Source organism: Pituophis catenifer, unplaced genomic scaffold, assembly GCF_029215685.1.
Source record: "Pituophis catenifer annectens isolate HBS135680 unplaced genomic scaffold, rPitCat1.0.hap2 SCAF_5, whole genome shotgun sequence".
In the NCBI taxonomy this organism is placed as follows: Eukaryota; Metazoa; Chordata; class Lepidosauria; order Squamata; family Colubridae; genus Pituophis; species Pituophis catenifer.
The window spans coordinates 7,493,569-7,509,714 of NW_027256885.1; the positions used below are offsets into that span (position 1 = coordinate 7,493,569).

General features: G+C 53.9%; 1 protein-coding gene across 1 annotated transcript; it reads right to left on the reverse strand.

The window, feature by feature from the left end:
- Positions 1 to 1,011: 1,011 nt before the first annotated feature.
- ASB10 (ankyrin repeat and SOCS box containing 10) lies at positions 1,012 to 3,378 on the reverse strand. Its single transcript, XM_070944542.1, is given in 5 exon segments — positions 1,012 to 1,330; positions 1,439 to 1,552; positions 2,638 to 3,053; positions 3,056 to 3,132; positions 3,329 to 3,378. Coding segments are annotated over 5 exon segments (843 nt in total). The 3' UTR covers positions 1,012 to 1,144.
- Positions 3,379 to 16,146: the final 12,768 nt, after the last annotated feature.

The following is a 16,146-nucleotide window of genomic DNA, read 5'->3' on the forward strand; positions in this document are numbered from 1 at the left end:
TCTCTCCCTCTCTTTCTCCTTCTCTCTCCCTCTCTTTCCCTCTCCTCTTTCTCTCTTTCACTCCCTCTCTCTCTCCCCCAATGACACCTCTTCGGCTGCTGCCCATCCGATGTCCAGCCTGGCCTCCCCCCCCCCCCACCTGCAGGGCTTCCCACCTGCAGCCAGATCTCGATCTCCATCTCTCTCCTCTTCTGCACCCTGATCAGATCCGGCTGGTAGCGCTGCTCGAAGTTGGTGGCTTCGTCGTTCTCGCCCCAGCAGCCTAAGGAAGGGGTGAGGGGCCTGGGCATGCCTGCAGCCCATGAGCCCCCTCCCCAACTAGCAAGGGAGCTTGGACCTGACATGCTGGCAAGCCCCCATCTCTCCCCCCCTCCCCATTGCTGCTGGGCTTCCCTGGCAGTCCAAGAGCAGCCAATGGAAGCAAGAGAGTGAGGGCCTTTACCCTGCTGTGGGCAGAGATGCCCACCTGCCATCTGCCTCTCCCAGCGTGGCCTTTCAGAGAAACTCCCAGGGAGGGTGGAGACAACCCCACCCTCCCCCAGTTGCCCCTTCCTGCTCACCCGTATACCGCAGGAATCCCTGATTGATGGTGGCCAGGAACTTGGAAGGCGCCATCTTCAGCCCTTCCTCTTCCTCCTGGAGAGAAGGGCCAGAGCCCTCAGTGCTGCCCCTCAAGCGGCTGCCTCCCCAGCCAAGGCCCCCACCTCACCGATCTCTTCTCCTTCCCCTTCCCCTTCTTGCTCTCTTCCTCCTTTTCTTTCGGCTCCTTCTCCGTCTTTTCTTTCGGTTCCTTCTCCTTCTTGGAGTCTGTCTTGATCTCCGCCAGGTCCAGCTCAGCCCTCACCTGCAGACGGGGAGGGGGAGAAGGGGGAGAAGGGGAGGGGGCTGTCACCTTGAGGCACCTTGAGTCTTTCCACTCCCAGCTCCGAGGAAACGAGGCGCGGCACCCGTGCGCATCCACGGCCTCTTTTTGTTTTATGGAATATCTGGCAGATCGCTGGATCTGCACCGGGTTCTCTGTGGAAGTGGGGGGCCCGCCATACCTGTCCGGCCTGGGCTGAAGGGTGAAGGTGCGGGCGCTTCCCTCGGCTGGGATTCCAGGCAGCCCCCCGACTACCACCCCCGGAGTGGGGGCTGAGAAGGGCTAGTAAAGGATGTCCTCGAAGCGAAGCAGCATGAAGTGATGCAAGGCGGGGGGCAGCTGCAGGTGGGACAGGGCCTGGAGGAGGCGGCCTTCCAAGCAGCTGCGAAGAGCGCACCTGGCCAGGTGTTGCAGGCTGCGGGGTCCCTGGCCGAGGGCGAAGAGGGACCGGAAGAACCGCGGGTGCTGCTGCAAACAGGGAAGCGGGGTTTCGTGAGAACAGGAAAGGCAATCCCGGCAAGAGAAGCCCCCCCTCCCCGGGACCCCGGGGGCACTCGGGCTCCCACACCGACTCACCTGCACCAACTCTTCTGGGACAACCTGCTGCCAGGCCTCAGTGACGGGCACTCGGACGTAGCAGTTGAGCAGGGTCTCCACCATGCGAGGGGAACCGCAGCAGTGGCGCAGCACCTGTGGGGAGGTGGGGGAAGAAGAGAAGTAGCGGCTGTTAGTGTTGAGCGCAGGCTGCCTGCCTCGGGCCCGAATGCCTTGGAAGGGTCCCCGCATGAAGGTGACGCTAAAGGTTGGGGAAGAACACAGAAGTGGCCCCAAGAAGAGGCCTGAGGGCGAGAATTGCTTGCCTTTCCTTTGCTTTCCCGGGGTATCTACGAGCAGGCCCACCCACCTCCCCCCTGGCAGGCCGCTGCTTGACCAGTGTGGCTGGTGCCCCGCGCTTGCCGTTCACCTCTGAATCTTTTTTAAAATGCCCAGTCTTAAGGATGAAGGAGGGCGGCCTTGCTCCACCGGCTGCCCTGCTGAACCCTCCCCTTTGGAGTCCTGCCCCTCTCTTACCCCCGGATCTCGCCAGAACCTCAGGCATTGAGGCAATGGAGCCTCGAACCGGGAGAGCCGAGTTGGCTTAGGAAAGTCAAGGTGCGCCCACATTTCCTTTGGACTTTAAAGCCAAGCTTGTATATTCTGCCTCTCCACGAATCTCTCAGACAATTTCCTGCCCAGAGGGGACAGAAACCCAAATCCCGAAGTTGGCAGCTCCGTGACTAAGATCCCCAAGGCATGTGGGCGGTCACTGAGCACTCTTTAGGTTTGCACGTCTGGACAGCCTTGCGCTGCCCAAATCGAGCCCGGGACTGCCATCTGTCAGAAATGGTGTGGTTGGGTGAGGGGGAGGGGAGGCGGGGAGTGTTGGGCTAGATGACCTACAAGGTCCCTTCCAACTCTGTTCATCTGTTCTGTTCACGGGCCTGGTCGCCTCTGCGCCAAACGGAGCCCGCCGCGGCCTTAAGCGCGGCAGCCTCGTTGATCCCGGGGAAGCTGTGGTTGCTTTGGCGCGGTCTCCCCGGGAGCAGGCAACCACCAGCGTGGACTTCCCACGCCCCTTGCAGGCAGGCCGGTCCCAGACCCACTGCGTAGTGGGAGAGGGGAGTTGGAGCCCGCGCACCCTCGTCCCCCGGGACGCTTTGGAGGAGGCGAGCAAGCCGCGGCTCCCGCTAGGTCGGCGCTTCCTCGTCCCGCGTGGCGACCGGGTGGATTCGCACCTTGAGCAGCGCCCCCGACCAGACGCGGACGGCGCCGTGGTTGAGCAGGTGGCACACCACCAACTCCGGCCGGTGCTCCAGGCGGTAGGCCACCACCTGCAGGGCGTTGTGGAGCGCCGTGTTGCCGCTGTAGCTCATGATGTTGACGTTGGCGCCATGGGCCAGGAGCAGCGCCACCACGCGTGGGTTGGCGTTCTTGCAGGCCTGGTGCAGTGGGCGCTGGCGGTCGCGGTCAGCGGCGTTCACCCGGGCACCGGCCTCCACTAGCAGCCGGCACACCTCATAGTAAGCGTCCGCCGCCTGGGCGGAGTGCGCCAGGCCGCAGGTGGCGATCAGCGGGGTTTCCCCCTTGGCGTTCTTGGCCTCCAGGGCAGCCCCGTGGCTCAGGAAAAGGTGCACGTGCTCCACCAAGCCGCCACGTGCAGTGGGGTCTCCTCTTCCTCCTCGGACACGCAATTCACCACCGCCCCGTGGCTCAGCAGAAGGCGGGTGCACCTGGAAAGGGGGGAAACAGCGGGAAAGGGAGTGACAATGGCGGGGCTTTCTTGCGACCCCAAAACTGGCAGGAACCACAGTCCGACCCCTTCCCCGAGCGCAGGCTCTTGCTCTGGGGTGGGTCGACCCCTTCCCCGAGCGCAGGCTCTTGCTCTGGGGTGGGTCGTTGGGTCCGCCTTTCCTTCTCGCCAGCCACCTCCCTCGCAAGGAAGGGCCCGGCCCAAGGAGTCCTCTTTGAGCCGGCATCTCAGGAGGGAAGGCGGACTCGAGGGTTGGTGATCCCCGAAGCCAGTGGTGGGTTTCAAATTTTTTTTACCACTGGTTCTGTGGGTGTGGCTTGGTGGGCATGGCTTGGTGGGCTGGCAGGGGAAGGTTACTGCAAAATCCCCTGTCAGCTGTCAGGGGTCTTCTGGGCAAAAAGGACCTCGCAGCCACCAATTTCCTCCTCTGGGTAGTCGGGGAAACGGCCAGTCAGGTCACTGCGGGAAGCAGGATGAAGGCCAAGGCTCCAGGCATCAGTGAGCAGAGAAGGAAGGAAGGGAGGGGAAGGAAGGAGGGGCTGGACAGGGTGGAAGGAAGGAGAGAGGAAGGAAGGAAGGAGGAAGAGAGGGAGGAAGGAGGAGGGAGGGGCTGGGCAGGGTGGAAGGAAGGGAGGAGGGAGAGGGAGGGAGGAAGGAGAGGGAGGGGCTGGGCAGGGTGGAAGGGAGGAGGGAGGGAGGAAGGAAGGAAGGAGGGAGGGAGAGAGGGAGGGAGGGAGGAGGAGGGAGGGGCTGGGCAGGAAGGAAGGAAGGAGGGAGAGAGGGAGGGAGGAAGGAGGAGGGAGGGGCTGGGCAGGATGGAAGGAAGGAGGGAGGAAGGGAGGAGGGAGGGAGAGAGGGAGGAGGAGGGAGGGGCTGGGCAGGGTGGAAGGAAGGAAGGAGGGAGGGAGAGAGAGAAAGAAAGGAAGAAAAAGAAAGGAAGGAAGGAAGGAAGGAGGGAGGGAGGGGCAGAGTGCCTTCCTGACTGCCGGCCAGACTTCTTGTTTTTGGACGGAGAGCCCCCGATCAACGGGAAGGGCCCCCTCCCACGCCGCCCCCCACCCCCCCGTCTCGCCCTCTCACCGGCATTCGATGAACCACTGGCGGAGCTGTTCGCGCAGCTTCTCGCGCATGTTAGGCCCCTCCAGCTCCAGGAGGGCGTCTCGTATCCGCTCCTGCGCCTCTCGGTACTCGGCCTCGTAGTCCGCCTGGCGCAGCCGGCGCAGCTCTTCGCCCAGCTGGCCGCGGATCGTGGCCGACGAGGGGCCCGCCAGGTGCGGCTCCAGCTCCTGCGGGCGGGACCGGGTCCCGTCAACCTCTCCCCGCGCGGGACGGGCCAGATCCGCGTGGGGGTGGGGGGTCAGTCCGGAGAGGCCATTAGGAGAAATGAAGCGGGAGCCGGGCGCCAGGAGTAAATTACCCCGTAATGAGTTTCTAATATGCCCGCCCGGCGCTTCCCTGCCCTGCAGCGGCCGCGGCGCGCAGGCACTTTCCCGCCTCATTGCGCCCCAAATGGATTTTAAATATCATTCCGAGGACACAATTATTTAAAACGCTGAACTCTCGCTAATGGGAGTGGGGCGGCGGGCGGCGGCGGGCCGGGCCGGGCTGGGAGCGCGCAGAAGGGCTGCCGGCCACCGCCTCGGCTCGGGATGAGGACCGCAAGCGGCGCGCCCGGGTGGCTCCGCGCGAATGCGGCGGGGATCCGGACGGTCCGCCTTGCGCGGCTCGTCCTGAGCCCTCGCCCCCTATCCCGTCCCCGACTTCCCACCGCCTGCCCGCCGGGCGCTGCGCTCACCATGCCGATGAAAGCCATCTCGGCCTTGCGCGCCATCCTGGTGAGCCGTCGCTGCACGTGGCCTTTCCAGATCTGGGCGGAAAAAACGGGGCTTGTTCCGCGCCTCTGGGGGGACTCGCAGACACTCTCCCCGAAGCCTTGAACCATCCCGACAACCGGCATTTGCGCTCGGGCGGCCGGTGCTGCTTCAGGAGCTCTGCCCTCTAGGGCTCCCGGAGACCCCTAAGCTCAGACCTCCCTGCACCCCAATCCAAGCGAGGGGTTCGTGGACAGCAGTGGCGGAGAAGGTAATAATAATAATAATAACAACAACAACAACAACAGTAACAGTTGAAAGGGACCTTGGAGGTCATGTAATCCAGCCCCCTGCTCACGCAGGAGACCTATAGGAGGGATTCGGCGCGACTCTTTCGGGTCCCCAGGAATTTGGTTGGGGGGGGTGGAACCGGAGGCTGCTTTAGCCCTCTGCCCTTCTGATGGGCGGGGCTCTTTTCACCCCACAGATGTGCCCCTAAAGCAGCTCTCCTGCTTAAGACTGAGAGCTTGACTAAAACAGCTGGAAACCCCTCCCCCCTTCACTCGAGGCCCTTTGGTGGCCCCACCCGATGTCTATCAGACCCACTGATAAAAGGCCAGCCAGAAGTGCCCAGGGCTGCATGGGCAGGACAAAGCCCTTGGCAGCCGAGAAAGGTCAATTATTGAAAAAATCATTATTTATTGATGGATCGAGGGATTTCGTTTATAGAACCCACCGTCTCTGGCCAATCAAACTACAATCTCCACAAAAATACAAATCTCCACAAAAATACAAATCTCCAGAAAAGGGGAATAATAAAGGAAGGTTGTTAAGGGAGCCGCTTCCCTAGTTCATGCATCGCGGGAGTGGGGGGGAGAAGGGGCTTCCATGCTTTGAGGGGCCTTCGGAAGGTTAGAAGCAATTAAGCTTTTTTAATAGATTAACAAGAGTTGGAAGGGACCTTATAGGTCATCTAGTCCAACCCCACCGACCCCCACCCCGGCTCAAGCAGGAGACCCTACACCATTTCTGACAAATGGCAGTCCAGTCTTTTCTTGAAGGTCTCAAGTGATGAAGCCCCCACAACTTCCGAAGGCAACTTCTGTTCCAAAGGTTTTGTGGGGGGGAGGGGAGGGGCTGGAAGGGCCCAAAGGGGTCCTTACCTTCTGGATGCAGATGGCAGCCTGGTCCCGGTTGGATTCGTCTGGGCCTCCCTCCCTGATCTTCCGCTCACGCTCCTCCTCGTCCCTCCGGATCTCAGCCATGAAGTGGGCCCAGAGGCGGCCCTGGCGCATCCGCTCTGCCATTTGGATGAGCCTCACCGCCTCGTCCCGCAGAATCAGGGAGTGGGGGGACTGGGAGGAAAGGAGGGGCTGCTCAGCTGAGGGGCCGGGGGGCCACGGGGGGGACACAGTCCAGGAACGGAGGGAGAGGATCCGGGCACTCACAGGGATGGCCTTGGAGGGCTCCATGCGGGCCAGGAGCCCCGCCAACACCTCCTGACGCTCCTGCAGGACCTTGGCCCGCTCCCTCACGAAGTACTTGGGAATCGGCACCTCCATCTCGGCCTGGTGGGGAGGAAGGAGCCCGTGGGAGCTTGAGAGCCATGCCAGGACTATCCCGCCAAAAAGGAGCGAGGGGAGGGGGGCCGTTGAACCGTCAATCAAAGTATGGGGCGCCCAGTTCTTTGGGGGAAGGAGGGCAGCCCCTGACTGCGAGAATTGGGTGGCATCGTAAACATTGGGAGGGCAGGGGTGGCTTTGGCTGGAGTTTTTCCTTCCCTCCCGCACCCCCATCTGTTGTTGCCTTTTATATTGTTTATACGAACTATATGCACTGTGGTGGCCCAGTGGTGAGAGGATTGCAGGCTAATTCTGCGGACTGCAGTTCAATTCTCACCGGCTCAAGGTTGACTCAAGCCTTCCGTCCTTCCAAGGTTGGGCAAAACGAGGACCCAGATTGTTGGGGGCAAGAGGCTGACTCTGTAAATCGCATAGAGAGGGCCAGGGGTGGGCTGCTGGGGGTTCAGAGGGGTTCAGGGAACCCTCTAGCTAAGATTCCAGTTTGGAGAACACCCCAATCCCCAATCCCACTCCTGGCTGGCCCCGCCCACCCCGACCCTCCCCACCCTGGAGTCCCCACACAGCCTGTTTTGGATGCAGGTAAGTGCAGGGCACATGCAGAGGCTCAGGGAGGGCAAAAAACAGGTCTACTCCGGGTCTCTGGAGCTTGGGTAGGCCGTTTTCGTCCTCCCGGAGGCTTGAGGAAAGCCTCTGGAGCCTGGGGAGGACAAAAACGCCCCTCCCTGCCATGATGCAGGAGGCCAACTAGGCCACGCCCACCATGGTCACATCCACCCAGCAACCAGGCAGAGAACCCCTGGCTAAAATTTTTGAAGCCTACCCCTGGAGAGGGCTGTAAAGCACTGTGAAGCAGTATATATTAGAATAGAATAACAGAGTTGGAAGAGACCTTGGAGGTGTTCTAGTCCAACCCCCTGCTTAGGCAGGAAGTCTAGGGACTATTGCTATATCCTGTCCTTCAAAAAGTCCTTAAGTTGAAATAGCAAAATAACACATTTTAAAGCGTAAAATCACAAGGCCGCCATTAAGGGCGATTCGTGAGACTTGGCTGTAGGCTCTCCAGATTTGTAACCAGCCGATGATCTGGACCAAACGCCGGGTACCCACTCCCTGTCATGCTGATCCCTGCCCCCCTCCCCCCAAAAAAGCTGGATTAACTGAGGAGGTTCTGAATTCCCCATGTTCAGGCGGTGAGCTCATCTCGGCCCTCTTTGTAGAAAGGTCTCAACATCTTTTTTATTGTGTGGTGACAAATCCTGCATCCTATTTTGGTCACACACACACACCCCACTATAAAAAAGACATTGAGACTCTAGAAAGAGTGCAGAGAAGAGCAACCAGGATGATCAGGCGACTGGAGGCTCAAACATACGATGAACAGTTTACAGGAACTGGGCCTGGCTAGTCTAGTGAAGAGAAGGACCAGGGGAGACATGACAGCAGAGTTCCAATATTTGAGGGGCTGCCACAGAGAGGAAGGGGGTCAAGCTGTTTTCCAAAGCACCTGAAGGCCGACAAGGAATAATGGCTGGAAACTGATCAAAGAGAGATCCAACCTGGAAATAAGGAGACATTTTCTGACCGTGAGAACAATCAACCCATGGAACAGAAGTTGCCTTTGAAGGTTGTGGGAGCTTCATCCCTGGAAGCTTTCAAGAAGAGACTGGACTGCCCTCTGTCAGAAACTGTGTAGGGTCTCCTGCTTGGGCAGGGGTTAGGAGGGGTTGGACTAGATAACCTACAAGGCAGGGGTGCTATTCAGCAGGTTCTGACAGGTTCTAGAGAACCAGTAGTGGAAAATTTGAGTAGTTCAGAGAACCGGCAAATACCACCTCTGGCTGGCCCCAGAGTAGGGTGGGAATGGGGATTTTGCAGTATCCTGCCCTGCCATGCCCACCAAGCCACACCATGCCCAGCAAGCCACACCCACAGAACTGGTAGTAAAAAAAATTGAATTCCACCACTGCTACAAGGTCCCTTCCGACTCTTGTTAATCTGTATCTGAGTGAATGGTGGACATCTTTCCTTCTGGGGGAGAGGGCAAGAGGGAGCAAACCCGAAGGGCAGGTGGGGAGAGAAATCCCCTTCCTTCCATAGCCTCCTGGCTGAGAATGAGAACGAGTTAACAAACTTAGCAAGCAGCCTGCCCTCTGTCAGAAATAGGGTAGGGTCTCCTGCTTGGGCGGGGTGGGGGTTGGACTAGATGACCTCCAAGGTCCCTTCCACCTCTGTTAATCTGAAATACGCTCAGTAAAATGAACTCAATTTAAACAGTGGGCAGCGGTCCCCGGGCTGTGGGGACCGGCAGGGAGGAGTTGGGACGGTGGATGGCTCCACGCTCCATTTGCGCGAAGGGGAGCACGCGTCGTCCCCCCCCCCCCGCCGCCGCCGCGCAAATAGAGTTACGCGCGCGTTTGCTGGCCTTGTTTGGGCTCGGTTCCAGGACAGGGGTGCGTGTGTGTGTGTGTGGGGGGGGTACGGCTCCCTCCGGCCCTTGACTGACCGGTGTCAGCTTTAGCTCCTCCAGCACGTGGTCCATGTAGTGGTACTCGGAGAGGTCCAGCTCCACCAGCTCCTGCTTCAGCTCTAGGATGCGTCCCAGCACGCTGTCCAGCAGCGGCCGCAGCGCCAGGCGCTTCTGCGGATGTACCACCTGATCGTAACAGGCCTCCAGGCGCCGCGCCACCTGCACGTAGCGCAGGAAGAGGGTGGCCAGCCGGTGCCAGAAAACGGCCCGGTTCTTCTCGGGTTTCCTGGGCTCGGTGGACAGCTCCTGGTCCAAACGCTCCTTCAGGATCCGCCGCGACTCCTGCCACAGTTTCCCGTAGGTGTTGCGGACGGACAAGAGACGCTCAGGTGGGCGATGGGAAGCGGGGGGGGGGAAGGCCCTCGAGTCGCTTGCACCGAGCACCCCCTTCCCCTCCCAGCGCAGGGCGGCGGCTTCTCACCCACCTGCTAGCCATGATCCCGCCTGGATCCCGAGCCCGGCGCTTCGCAGGTAGAAGTCTAAGCCCCGCCCACCAGCATTGTCTCCCCCACCACCACCCCGGTTCCCATAGAGACGGGCGAACCCGGAGGGGCGACAGGCCTGGCCTACCTTGCAGGGCAGCGAGTCCACGCGCGAAAATTTCAGTGGGCGCGGGTGGAAATAGGTAGCACGCGAGACCTGCCCCGCTTCCCACACCCCCCACGACCACCTGCACTGGCCACTACCGCCAGCTTCCCCCCCCCACCGCCAGCTGCACCGAGTCGCCCGAGTGGGGAGTCGGCTGCAGACTCGGAAAAACTGGCTTCAAACGCCGGGATTGCCCGGCCAGGGAAGCCTGGCGGTCTGGAGCTAGACGTCTCCGCTGTCGGGTTCGGGATGGCTCACCGCCCCCCGCCCCATCCCACATCCCTTTGGCTCTTTCGTCGGCTACTTGGGGGGCGAGGAAGAGGGTTGATGTCACCTGGGAGAAGGGATTCAAGGGGTGAGGGGGGGCGCGGGCGCCGGAGGGAGGGGAGAGCGCCCCAGATGCCAGCCACTTTGCCCGCGCAGTTTGCGCGCAGCCCGGTTGCTCCGGTTTAGCGGGGAGGGGGGGGAGCATCTTCCGCATCCTCCTTTTCGATGGGTAAAAGAAGTAACAGACTGGAACCTATCAAGGAGAGAAGCAACCTGGAACTAAGGAGAACTTTCCTGACAGTGAGAACAATTAATCAGTGTGGAACGGCTTCCCTCCAGAAGTTGGGGATGCTCCAACACTGGAAGTTTTCAAGAAAAGACTGGGCAGTAATTTCTTCATTTGTCTGGAATGGTCTAGGCTGGTTTCCTGCCTGAGACTAGAAGACTTCCAAGGTCCTTCCAGCTCGGCTATTGTGCTGAGAGGTGGCAACATCCAAAATACCTTCGCAAATATTTCCTAATTCTACGAATCTCCAGTGAGAGAAGAGGGAGTTAGATTGACAGTCGTTACTCAGTTGGATGGAGCGCCAAAGAATGGAGGCCTTTGAACTCTGGTGCTGGAGAAGACTCCTGCGATTCTGTTGGACTGCAAGGTGATCAAACCGGTCAATCCTAGAGGAGATCAACCCTGACTGCTCTTTAGAAGGCCAGATCCTGAAGATGAAACTCAAATACTTTGGCCACCTAATGAGAAGGAAGGACTCGCTGGAGAAGAGAAGAGCTGGAACGATTGAGGGCATAAGAAGAAGGGGAGGACAGAGAACGAGGAGGCTGGATGGAGTCACTGAAGCAGTTGGTCTGAGCTTCAATGGACTCCAGAGGATGGTAGAGGACAGGAAGGCCTGGAGGAATGTGGTCCATGGGGTCTTTTTTTTTTTTTTTTTATTGCAAAAGTTTTACAATTACATTTTCACCCCTTTTTTCACCCCCCCACCTCCCTCCCCAAACTTCCCATCCTCCCTAACCCTCCCTGACCCGCCCCCCCCCCGGACTTCCCTATTACATACTCATAACTAAGAACACTAATATATAAGCCTGAACCCATCCCTCCCCCTATATAATTTTTCCTCTTTAATATTTCTAATACATTATTTTCAAATAAAAGCTATTTGATACTTTCTAGTTTGGTATTTGTTCTGAACATATTCTATCCACCTTTTCCATTCCCATTCATAAGTCTCTTGTGAACAATCCTTTAAATACGCTGAAATCTTCGCCATCTCTGCAAAACTAGCCATCTTCAAAGTCCATTCCTCGATAGTAGGCAAAGCTTCATTCTTCCAATATTTACCTATCAACAATCTTGCTGCAGTTATCATATACAATATTAATTTTATTTCACCCCGTGTAAAACCCTTAACTATACCCAATAAAAACAGTTGTGGAGAAAATTGAATTTTTTTCTTCAAAACATTCTGCATGACCCACCAAATTTTTATCCAAAAAGCCTTAACTTTCCTACAGGTCCACCAAACATGATAATACGTAGCATCCAAACATTCGCATCTCCAACATTTTGGCTGAACATTAGGGTACATACATGACAACTTTTTGGGATCTAAATGCCATCTATAAAACATTTTGTAGAAATTTTCCCTCAGGTTCTGGGACTGTGTAAATTTAACATTCTGAACCCAAATATTTTCCCATGTTTCCAACATCACTGGTTCTTCAAAATTTTGTGCCCACTTAATCATACAATCTTTAACTAATTCAGTTTCTGAATCCCTTTCTAGCAAAACATTATAAAGCCTTTTAATATGCATTGGACCTTTCTCTCTTATATGTCTAACCAATTCTTCCTCATGCAACATAATACCAGTTTTTTGGTCCTCTTTCCATCTCAATTGTAATTGATTATATTGTAACCAATTTAAATTAATTCCTTCGTCCAACAGTGTCTGTAATGTCTTCAGCTGCCATCTGCCCGCATCTGTAAAAAGAACCTCTTTGTATAAAAACCCCCCGAGTGACATTATATTTGTATTCCACAAAGTATGACCAAGATCCAACCATAACGGTATTTTATAATCCCATTTGAGTCGGTGCTTCTTCCAAACTCTCATCAAAGATTCTCTAAGTATATGACTTTTAAATACTTTATCTATTTTGTCGTCGTAAAATAAATAAGCATGCCATCCAAATTCAAGATCAAAACTTTCTGCATTCAATATTCCAGCCTTCTTATTTCCAAACCAATCGCTTGTTAAAGTTAAAGCTGCTGCATCATAATATAACTGTAAGTTTGGGAGTTTAAGACCTCCTCTTTCTGGAACATCTTGCATAATTTTCAATTTCACTCTCGGCTTTTTCTCGTTCCAGACAAACTTATTCACGCCAGACTGCCAGACTTTCAGTTGTTTATCACTTTTAAGCACCGGAATCATTTGAAACAAAAACAGAAATCTTGGCAAAATATTCATCTTAACTGCTGCTATTCTTCCAAGTAAAGACAGTTGCAGCTTTTTCCAAGTCTCCATGTCTTTCTGAACCTCTCGCCACAACACCTCGTAATTATTTTGAAACAATTTCATATTTGATTCTGCAACCTGAACTCCAAGATATTTTACCTTAGGTACAATTTCAAAACCTGCCCTCCTTTCAAGCTCATGTTTACGATCTTGTGTCATATTCTTAACTATCATTTTAGTCTTTTTTGAATTCAGTCTAAAACCTGAAACTCTACCATAGTCTTGTATAATGTCGTTCATCAGGATTGTTGATTCCATTGGTTGTGATAGGGTAACAACCAGATCATCTGCAAATGCCTTTATTCTATAATCCTCTTGCCTTATCACTATGCCTTTCAGAATTTTTGAGTCCCGTATTGTATTTAGCAAGACTTCCAATGTTAAAATAAATAAAAGTGGGGACAACGGACATCCCTGTCTTGTTCCTTTTTCAATTTTAAACTCTGTCGTCAAACTTCCATTAATAATAATCTGTGCTTTTTGCTCTTGATAAATTGCTGAAATCGCCTGTATAAATTGGTCCCCAAAGCCCATCTTTTTTAAAGTCTTTAGTAGAAAATTCCAATCCACTCTATCAAAGGCCTTCTCCGCATCCAAAAAAACCAGCACTGCAGGAATCTGTTTATTCTTATCAAGATATTCCAATAAGTCTATTACTTGCCTTACAGCAGTTGGTCTGAGCTTCAATGGACTCCAGAGGATGGTAGAGGACAGGAAGGCCTGGAGGAATGTGGTCCATGGGGTCTTGATGGGTCGGACACGACTTCACAACTAACAACAATACCACCACTCAGTTGGAAAGATTTAAGGAATTGGTGGGACACCTACAGAAATAAAGAAATCAAATACGGAAGGCCGCAGAAGAGGTTGTCTAAGGCAGCAAATTTGGAGAAGAGCACAGCGCTGGTAGACTTGGAGAGGTCAGCCTGTACACCTGGACAAAAGAACGGGTCAAACTGTCATATTCTTGGAAGAAATATCCATCTGGTTCAGTTCCAAGCTGGGAGACAAAAACGCTGGAAACATGGTGGGTGGATTGGAAAGATGGTTGATTGATGAAGCAGAACCACAGCATGCAGTTCTGGGCCAGCTGAACAAATGGTTGAATGAGTGGATGGACCTTTATTACCGTGTTTCCCCAAAAATGAGACCTTGTCTTATATTTTTTTGAATCCTGAAAGAAGCGCTTGGCTTTATTGCCATGCGCTCAAAAGCCTGATTGGGCTTATGATCAGGGGATGCCTTATTTTGGGGGAAAGAGGGTAGGTTTCTGTGACTTGGAGGTTTGGATTGTTCTGGGGGTGTGGGTGGGGGGTGTTGTGCAATGTCTGAAATGCCCTTAGGAGATTGTGCAATATAGTGTCTTCTGCTAAATGGTAGTGGGTTAATCTTATAGTGCCCTGAAGGGTCAAGTCCTGGTCGTCTTAATCCCATCACCCCCACAGCTGAAGGTCTTTTGTTGTGTAGATAGGCTGGCCTATCGTTCTCTGCCTTCCCCTTCTTCTTTTGCCCTCAATCATTCCCAGCATTCTCCACTGGGAACTCTTCTCCACTGAGTCTTTCCTTCTCATTAGGTGGCCAAAGTGTTTGAGTTTCATCTTCAGAATCTGTCCTTCTAAGGAGCAGTCAGGGTTGATCTCTAATATCTGCTGGCGGGGTGGGGGCTATTAAGAAAAATGGAGTCTGCTTTCTGCCTTTAAAAACACAGTTTCTCTTTTGGGGAAATATCATATTCTGCCTTTTTAAAATATTTTCCAAAGTATCTCATTCTTCTAGGGATGGGGGTGGGCTTCCCACAATATCAAATCCGATGAGAGCCATGTGTGTGTGTGAGAGAGAGAGTGAGAGAGAGAGAGAGAGAGAGAGAGAAAGGAAGGAAGGAAGGGAAAGAAAGAAAGAAAGAAAGAAAGAAAGAAAGAAAGAAAGAAAGAAAGAAAGAAAGAAAGAAGGAAAAGGTCAGGTCCTTTCTGCTGATTCTGGACCAGAAAGAAAGCCACCAGGTGCTTCCTGGTTATGGAGAGACCTTCAGTGGTATTAAGAGGGTGTTGTGAGAGAGCGCAGAACAAAGCCCCGCAATCTCTTTTATTAGTAATCAAAGTACAGCGTCATCAAAAGGCGTTATTATGGCTAGACATCTCATATTACATACATGAAAAAAGGAAAGCATTCATATATTCTCCATATCTGGACATAACTTTCACATCCTACCATATTACAGTAAATCACATGAATTCTAGGAAAGCAAAAGTTAAGGGAAAAACGAAACTCAATTCTACCTATCTTATCATATTTGGCTTTGTTCCCAGCATCATCTTCTGCTAGCCGAGAGGCCCATCTCCCCATTATCAGAGGTTACCTCAGTCCTCAGGAATGTTCTACAAGGAGATGTCTATGCCTTGCAAACACAGCCTCCATTCTAAATAGAGCCTCTCCAGTGGTCATCTAGCTGAACCCGCTTTTCCTACTCAGATTATTTCGGTGCCAAACTCCGTATACGTGTCCAACCAGCCAGGCCGATCTACACATATACTATGGCCACCTGATTCCCACAAGAGGGTTAACAGAGAAAGCGGAAACAAAGGATGAGGCCTGGCCAAGTGATGCTTTGCTTAACAACTGAAGGGGAAGTGAGGTCAGGATCCCAGAGTGGTCACAGCCTGCTTAGCAACCAGGGCACTTAGCAGCTGAGTGGCCTGTCCCCACTGGAGTTGCTAAAGCCAGAACGACTATCTGTAGTGTGGACAGAATGTGAAGAGATTGTCTCCAGGCCTGCCAAAGAGAGCAAGGAGGCCTCTACTCATATATCCCACTTTTGTGCTGAATATAGATTGAGGAAAGGAGGAGTCACTTTATCCATAAGATGGACAGCAAATTAATTTTAGATAGATGATAGGTAGGTAGGAAGATACAGCGGTGAAATCCGGCCAGATCTATCCAGCTCGCATGAACCAGTAGTGCCAGCGGCGGGAGGCTCCGCCCACCCGCCGGGATGTCATTACGTCCCATTTTTGACCCTCTGCGCATGCACAGAAGAGGGTTAGGGTTAGGGAGCTCCTGTGCGCTCCTGTTCCCGAACTGGTAGCGAAGGTAAATGGATTTCACCGCTGGCTGGCTGGGTGGGTAGATAGTGTTTCCCCAAAAATAAGACCCTATCTTATATTTTTTTTGAACCCTGAAATAAGTGCTTGGCTTTATTTTCGGGGATGTCTTATTATTTTGGGGCACATGGAGCAAGACAGGGCTCCTCTTGCCATCTTACCTGATTTCCAGCTCTGTCTAACCTTAACCAGAGGAAATGGTGGGGACCGGTTGCGCATGCGTTTATTGTTTTGGGGGGGTGTCTTATTTTTTGGGAGGGCTTATTTTCAGGAGGGGGGGCTTATTTTAGTGCATGCGCTCAAAAGCCCAATTGGTCTTATCAGGGGATGTCTTATTTTAGGGGAAACAGGGTAGACAGACAGACAGACACGATAGAGACAAGATAGACAGACTGACATAGATGCCCGGTTTTGATCCGAGAAGCAGAAACATATTTGTGCTGTGTTGATGACTCTAATAGCTCAAAATGCAATGTAATGAGAAACCAGAGCGCAGTGCAAAGAACGAGACAAAGAATAATGGCAAAGACCACCAAACTAATGACGGCAGGACGAGAAGCAATGGGTGGAAACTCATCCAGGAGAGAAG